This window comes from Lepidothrix coronata, unplaced genomic scaffold, assembly GCF_001604755.1.
Source record: "Lepidothrix coronata isolate B3197 unplaced genomic scaffold, Lepidothrix_coronata-1.0 Scaffold28, whole genome shotgun sequence".
Classification (NCBI taxonomy): Eukaryota; Metazoa; Chordata; class Aves; order Passeriformes; family Pipridae; genus Lepidothrix; species Lepidothrix coronata.
This window is the reverse complement of record NW_016690208.1, coordinates 1,714,464-1,722,418: the sequence shown is the minus strand read 5'-3', so window position 1 is coordinate 1,722,418 and position 7,955 is coordinate 1,714,464. Positions and strand designations below refer to the sequence as shown.

Genomic DNA, 7,955 nt, shown 5'->3' with positions numbered 1-7,955 from the left:
TTTGCTCCAGCCAGCTAGTTCAGGTCTCTCCAAAGCCTTCAGGGCATGTGAAACTAGATAAAGCAAATGTACCAGAATATTGCCTGCACTTAAGCTTACAAGGTAAAAAAAAACAAACCTCAAAGCAAGATAATCTCATTTTCTCACTCCAGTCTCTTAAAACCATTGAGATTAAAAAGGTTCTGGCTGGTAAAGCAATTAAGTGTCTCTTTAGGAAAGAACTAGTAGGTTACTAGCTCACAGCTAGTAATTTCACACTGAAATTTGATTTTTTTTACCTTAGAGAAGTCTCTAGATTTCAGGCTTTATTTTAAGGAGTAATTACTGACCTTCTCTTAATGTCTCCATCACTGAGCCTCAGAACCTTAAAGGATTTGTTGATTTACTCGAGAGCCACAACACACAATGCACCTTCAGTGTAGACAGTGTCCCTTCCAGTGTGACCCTGTGCCCTCCCTGGTGCTGCACAGGCAGGGGATGTGCAGGGGGAATCATCCCTGAGGAGTATTTTATAGTGCTGCTCATTTAAAACCTCCTACAAGTTCCCCAACATGAGAAAGGGAGTGGGTGTGGGGAAGCCGAGGGAATCAGCCTTTAATTACAGCCATTTCAAACAGCATTGGATCGTCACTCCCAAACCACAGCCTTTGCTGGGACTTCAGCCCAGCAGAACCACCACCCAGACACTGCAGAGCTGCTGCTGTGTCCAACACAAACCCACGAACCCAGCTGCTGTCTATAAAGGTTTTAATATCAGTATAAATAGGGCACAGTTACAAAAAACTGCAAGACTGGAGCAATGGAATTTTGACGTAAAAACCTTAAGTGAGGCCTTGTTCTTCAGAAACACACACAACACACAGACTGCAGGGTGAAGGGAAGGCGTGAGCACACATACACCATCGTGCCTTGAACCACTCAGTACAAAAATAGCAGTAGAAAGATGGTCTCTGAATTGCTGGCTGATCCCTTGGTGTGCCTTAGCTGGACTCTGTGCGGGAGAGGCAGATTGCACCTTGTGATAGGAGCAGAGTTAATGCCCAGCAGAAAGTGTCTCCTCTCTCTATCCAGCCACAGCTTCCCCAGCTGAGGTACAAGCTATAAAAATAAAGGTTTTGACTGTTCAGTGCTTGTACCCAGGCAGGATGCTCTGGCAGAGGGAGTGAGCAGGCTGTGCACGTGGGCTGGTCACCAGAGAGCCACTTTGGGCTCTCCTTACATTCACTCTGCTCCTGGGTGGCAAGAGTTCATGGAATCCCACTGCTCGGGTGACACCACTGCCCACACCTGGCCTCCCTCCCTTCCCAGTCCTTGTTCCAGCTCTGCCAAAGGTGATGCCTTCTGTGGTGGACATGAATCGTTCCGCTGCAGGTCCTGAAAAGGGAGGCAGGGCCAGGACAGAATCTATCTCTGCACGTGCCGGACAAAGGCCTGCACGAGCTGGAACAAGGGCTCCTGCCCCTCCGGACCCAGCTTGGAGGCAGACTTTCCTTGGGGAGAGGGAAGGACCCCGCTGGCAGGTGAAGAGGGACCACCCCGGCGGAAGTAACGAGACAGGCTGGAGAGCAGCGTGCTCTGCAATCAGAAGTGTGGAACAGGTCAGAGTTTCTTCCCACCACACGCCCTCTCCCTCCCCAAACCAGCTTCCCGTGGCACAGGAACGTGCCAGTATGTGCAGCCCAAGGCTGTTCATTCATGCTGGGCTTTACTGGGCAGCCACAGACAAGTGACCTTCTCCCACAGGACTCCCTGACCCCACACAGAGGACGGCACAAGGTGCTCACCAGCTCTGAGCTGAGCTCCTGCTTCATCCGCTGCTTGTCCCGGGGGTGCACGGCCGGGTCCCGCAGGTACCGAACGGCCTGGGAGATGAGCAGGTAGAAACAGTTCTCCATTGTAAACATGAGCAGAGACCTGTGCAAAGAACACAGATAAAGGTCAGCACACAACACCTCCCAGGTCAAATGCTCATAGAAAGACTTCACACACGCACACATGAGGGAACAGTGTTACTGTGCACATTCTGCTCAAGCAGCCATACCCAAAAGCTGTGCTCTGCAGACCAGAAACCCCTGTGGCCAGCAGGGAACTCTGATTTAGAAGTACCATCAAACACCTCTTTACTTGCATCTTCAGTGGTTGATTTATGATGGGATGACTTCACACATCCTCCCCCCAAAAAAACCCTGCTTGCTTTGGAGAGCTGCTGATGGGCTACCTGAAGTCCTTGGATTCAGAGTGAGAAGCTCTGAAGCTACACAAATGCCTCTCAACTTCAGTTCTGATGTGAGGAGCTCTGGGTTCTGCTGCTTGGCCGTGACTACATCAAATAATTAGAAACTTACTTGAGGGTTTTGGTTCCCTCTTGCATATTCAGCCCTGCAGCCTGAGGGAAAGGTTCCTTCTTCTTATCCAGCTTGGAGGGAAAAAAAGACAGGCATTAGAGACAGGAGATAAAAAATAACTACTCCTGCTCTTCGAAGTATGAGCTGAAGGAGCACTCTGGGGCTGCTGGACCTGCTGTGCTCCCAGACAGGAAAGGGGCAGTACCTCTCCCAGCATGTTCAGGGCCACGTTGACTGTGGCCAGGAGGGTCCCAAAGGAAGGGGCAACGTCCGAGTCGAAGGCTGGTGTGGTGAAACTCAAGACGAAGAGCACGTTGTACTCAGCAAGGTCCAGCGACTGCGGAGACACAGAAAGAGGTGTGAGACCTTCGAGGCCATGAGCGTGTTGTTGCCATAGGAACAGGAATATCCAGTCCCTCATTATGCTTTTTATATAAGCACTGTGATAATTTCACAAGTCTCAGGTGTACAGATGGAGCAGTGAAGTGTTCTGTACAGCACTGCACAACCAGACTCCACGGCTCTGCTCACACAGCTCCCATCACTGGCACACCAAGGCACTGACTGCTTCCACAGAGGCACAGGAGAAGGAAGTTCCCTATCCAACAGTCAGCAGCAGGACACTGCCAGAGTCAAGGATTAAACCCTCCTTTTCTGAACCTGGAGACCAGCCACTGGGTCACACCACAATGGGAGGGCAGCAAGGGCATTCTTTCCTGAAGAGTGGTGTACTGAGGGCACAAACCCACTGGGTTATTGTCTGCTCCAGTGAGGTCACACAGACACAGTGTTGTGTAGATCCCACAAAAGCTTGGCCAAGCCTTCCTTTCACACTGACCAGTGTCTGATTCCCAGTGGGAATTCCTTGTGTCCTGCCTTCCTGCTCTGTGCAGCAGGAATCAGACAGGGGTCACTGTCTCAAGAAGGACATACTGTGCCTCACTACACAGACTCAGATCATCCCTAGAAATGCTGGAATGTCCCCCCTTCATGGAGCAGCACCTCTCCTCTGTCCCTACCTGGTCAAGGAGGATCTGGCAGACATCGGGGGTGAAGTGGCGCAGGGCAGCAAGAGACTTGCTGAGGATCTTCAGGAGGCTGTACTGCACTGTGAGCAGGGCCTTCTGCTCTGCTGCCTCTGACTCGGGGCTGGGATGTTTGGAGGAGGCCTGGGGATTCCGCTGCACTCGGGGGGTCACACTGGATGGAAGGGAATCGCCGTTTTTTGTCTGCAGAAAGAGAAAAAAGAAAGCCCTGAACACCGACACGGTTATTTTGCACTAAGACGAATGATTTGAGGGAAAAATAATGTTGGGAACAAAGGGAATGAGGAAAAAAGGCTCCCAAAGTCTGTCACCAGCTGAGAATCTACGCTTGGCATGGACTGGGGAGGCTCTGCATTGCAGGGAGGCAGCTGCAGAGGCTGTTTAGGTTCAACAATTTTAGGAAAACAATAATCAGCACACCAAGCCTGAGCCACGCTGAAATAACACAGCAGCAGCAATGCATCTTCTCCACCTCGTGCATCTGAGGATGTCCCAAGAACAAGAACTATGTCCCTTGAACAAATTAAATCAGATCAAGGACACCAGGGTAACAGTGGCTTATTAATGGCATTCCAGAGTCCTACAGCAATGCAGCCTCTTGCTGCAGTGTATAAGGACAACAGCACCATTCAACACAGGCTGCTGGTTCTCTAGGACTGGCTTTACTCTGCCCAGAGGTTTTTAGACTCCAGACTACTCTTTGCACGCTTTTTTTTTTCACTGTGGAGAAATGCAAATCCTACCTGTTGATGACTGTCAGTAATTCCCACCAGGATTACCAACAATCCACTCAATATCCAAGAGCCTGGTTATTCAATAACATCTGCCTACGAACAGGGAGCACAGCCAACACTGATCTCACAGTTTGGTTTGGGATCCTCACCTGCAGGTAGTGCTGGAGCATTTTGCGGCTGTGCAGGAGGGAGGTACAGGCCTGACAGAGGTAACACAGATTCACCTGAAATAAATAAGATCAGGGAGAAATCTCTTAAAGCTCAAAACCCACTTGTGGAAGCTGGAAAATCCAGTTAAACAGAGCACTGTGGTCATAAAGGATCCGTACAGTCTCTCCAATTCTCAGTATTTTCTTGGAATCACCTGGCACTAAGAACTAAGGGTAACCCACTGAATTCCCCAAGTTATTTTCCCAAGCTATAACTTCTCTTTATTTCCTCACTCAACTCAGACAAGGTACTGATAGAACACACACTTAAATAATCTCAGTTGAAGTTCCTATTAAAAGAGCAGTAATAAAAAGGTGATATAGTGCCATTTTCTCACAAGACATCCAAATCCCTGCACTCCAAGGCAACGTATATCCTGGTTCCTACCTGCATGTCCCTCATAAGCTGTGGCAGGTGGAAATGCCATTCCTTTGTGAAATTTGAGAGCTGAAGAATGAAGCCAACAGTGTGATCTGCCTCCTCCAGACAGGCCAAGCTCTGTACTGTCCGTACTGCATTCAGGCACTGCAAAGGAGACAAGGAAATCAAGGCCACGACAGATAAATCACAAAAATCCCATTCCTTCCGCTAGAAGAAAAAGCTGAAGGTGCAGTCTGCAGTGACACAGTCCAGCCAGGACAGGTATTTCAGCATTGCAGGACACGAGAATTTGCTGACCCCATGGTGACTGAGCCCTCACCACAGCATTATCTGAGCCAGGCTGAGCTGAAGCCGCCTCCAAGAACGGCTCCTGTACTTTTCTTTCCAGAGCCACGGCCACAAAGTGAGCTCCACTCAAACTCCCACTTCTGCTACTCTTGAGTTGGCATATTAAACACCTGTAGCAAAGTTACAACCCCAGGAGTGAAGAGATGAGCAGATGGGACTGTCCAGTTCTAATAGGTACCATAACATTCACCCCTACCTGACTGCCTGGCTTGTGCATTCTGTCCTCCTTCTCCCACTGTTATGTTACTTCCCCTGTGACCCTTCCTGAGGCAGGAGCCTCTTTGTCAATGCTGTTTTCTGACATCTTTCCACTGTCATTGGGACAGAGAAGCCAAGCAAACCATCCCAGAGGGAGTCTGTGGCCTACCTGAAGGATCCTCTCCTGATGGACACCCACGAAGTCCAGCGCTTCCGTCAGGAAGTTGTATCTCAGTGTTTTGAGCAGGCGTTCCATGAGGGACATGGAGAGACGATAGACCCCAGGCCAGGAGGGGGCATCCAGAGACTTTCGGGATGAGGCAGATGTCTGAACAGACCACACATGAGAACAAGCCACTTATTTCCCTCCACACCACTCCAGCAGCCTCCAGTCTCTAGGGGTGGCACTGCCCCAGCCACAGCCCACAAGGCAGGGCATGGGGAGCTCTCTTGGCACATTCCCACATGGAAGGAAGCAGCACCCACCTGAATGGCTCCATTTGTGCTGAGCTGGTACACGCTCAGGAGGGGCAGGCAGACACTCTGGGTGACACCAGCTCCAGCCATTGCTGCTGCTCCCTACAAGACACAGAACAAACTTCTGCTGGAATCTGCCTCCCTGAGACTGAAGAGATTTGTTTTGCATTAGGTATTTATGTCCTTTGCACTGTCACTGCCCTTTTAGAGAGCTTTCATCTACACGCACTTTGATGCTGTTAAAAGTTCAACATCAAGAAAAGCAACAGTAAAATCTAACCTGCATAACTGTACTCTCAATCCCATTTATCACCTGCTCTGGTGTGTACCTCATCTTTGCAAAGGGCTTTGGAACAACCTTGCTTTCATCTAAAGCCCCACACAAGTTGAATTTGCAATAGATAAATAACACTTTATCAGAACTAATGAGGAAACAGGATCCAATATTCAATGCTGGTTTAACTTTTTCCATTCAGAAAAAGTGCCTGCTCTAAATGACAGGTTTGCCCTGGCTGGGTCGAACTTTTCCATCTGAGCCAGGGAAAACTGTGGAAAACAAGGTACACTGAGCAGGTGTACATACAGGAACTAGTGCTTCCCAGCTTCCAAAAAACCCCCTTTATCTACAGCTCATCGTTCAGCTGCATCACAGACTCATGAATATACATCTCCTATTCAAAGTGTACAGCTATGTGCTCTCACTCCTCTGCATCTCTCACCTGTTGAGTCCTTGCTAAGGTCAGCAGCAAATGTAAAGAGGCCTCTGTGAAGTGAAGGTTTTGTTTAACTCTCAGGCTGATCTCCAGTGCAGCAAAGATAGTAGGAAGCACAGGGACTTTCCTAGTAATCTGCAGCCAGTAGTCTCCATCTTCATCCACCTCACAGAGCTCCTTGGCCAGATGCAGACCCAGGACACACACCTTCAGTGGCAAGGAGAACCAGATACAGGGGTTACAGGGCTGACATGAGTATCAAGAGAAATCTCAAAAGCATTTACTAACACAACCTAAATTTCAGTCATTCTCAGAATCATAAATTAAGGTCCCTGCTACCTCTCACATTACACTGTGCACACCCCTTGGTGGCTGTATTAGCACTCATGACAGTATTTTTTAGATCTGAAGGAGAGGCAGCAACAGCTGATTTCCCAGACTGAAATGTGCCAAAAAGACATGGAGTGATTCTGAAACAAACTGCTGACACTTCCTTTGGAGGCATCAGGCTGCAAGGGAAAGTTGTTCCAAGCATCATGAAACTTTTGCTTAGAGAGAAGAAACCAGACTGTAGAAGAGAGGAAGAGGAGCAGGTCCTTTACCCCATCTCGCTGGTCTTTGTGCTTCACCCGGGAGGCATCGTCCGTCTCCATGCTGTCCTTGTCATCTGCAGCATCTCCCGAGGTCAGGCTGTGCCGAGTCTGGTCGAACAGGGCAATGACCTCATCCTGGAGTGTCTCACACACACTCAGCACCAGCTGGGAGTACTGGGGGATGTCACCCACTGTGACACACACACAACAGACATCAGTTAACACACAGTCCCTGTACCCGGGTTTCCAGTTTAACTGACAGCATCGCTGAGCCACATTTCTTGGAGTTAAGTGTTTATTCTGCTCTCATTTCAAAACCTACGAAACAGAATGTGATGAAGTGTGACTAAGTTAGATGACTGAGTCTAGGAGGATATAATAAGGGATGAAATGGTCATCTGGATAACAAAACCATGTAGTTTTACCCAGAAGTCATACAAACTCATGTCAAAGCACAAATCAAGCACTACTGTGGATGTATTATTCCATAACTGCTCCTTATAGCAATTCCCACCAATTGCTCCAGATTTCTGGTATTGGCCCATGCAGATTGGGTGCAGTCTGTGCTCTGTGAGTCCATATAAATATTACATTCTTATCAAAACCATTATAATAAATTGCACCACCTTTTACCAGCACGACTACAAACTCAAATTCAACAGCAAAGAAAAACAATTAAAAACAACCCAACCTTCCACTTTCTATCTATTTTCCAAAACATGTGGGCTTGCAGGGCCCAAGCAGTGGGACAAGGAATACACAAGACAAGCTGAGACTTCTCATCACAGTGCTTTTGTATGTGCTGTACAGGGAAATACTGCTCAGATTCCACTGAGGGTCTTCAAGTGCTACTGCAATGTCAGAAACATGTCATTTTGTAACAAAACGTACAAACCCTTTCTAGTGTTTA

The 7,955-nt window shown here is 48.5% G+C and overlaps 1 protein-coding gene across 2 annotated transcripts in view; it reads right to left on the bottom strand.

Annotated features, from left to right (window-relative positions):
* Window positions 1-730: 730 nt before the first annotated feature.
* The window catches only part of NUP188 (nucleoporin 188), a 26,424-nt gene continuing 19,199 nt past the window's right edge, over window positions 731-7,955 (bottom strand). For both annotated transcript variants that reach the window (XM_017810230.1, XM_017810231.1), the window contains 11 exons: window positions 7,055-7,236; window positions 6,459-6,659; window positions 5,749-5,841; window positions 5,432-5,590; window positions 4,723-4,860; window positions 4,275-4,349; window positions 3,365-3,574; window positions 2,551-2,682; window positions 2,346-2,416; window positions 1,785-1,914; window positions 731-1,575 (listed from right to left, as the gene is read on the bottom strand). In XM_017810230.1, the coding sequence (XP_017665719.1) occupies window positions 1,405-1,575; window positions 1,785-1,914; window positions 2,346-2,416; window positions 2,551-2,682; window positions 3,365-3,574; window positions 4,275-4,349; window positions 4,723-4,860; window positions 5,432-5,590; window positions 5,749-5,841; window positions 6,459-6,659; window positions 7,055-7,236 (1,562 nt within the window). In that variant the 3' untranslated portion in view covers window positions 731-1,404. The remainder of the gene's footprint in view (window positions 1,576-1,784; window positions 1,915-2,345; window positions 2,417-2,550; window positions 2,683-3,364; window positions 3,575-4,274; window positions 4,350-4,722; window positions 4,861-5,431; window positions 5,591-5,748; window positions 5,842-6,458; window positions 6,660-7,054; window positions 7,237-7,955) is intronic.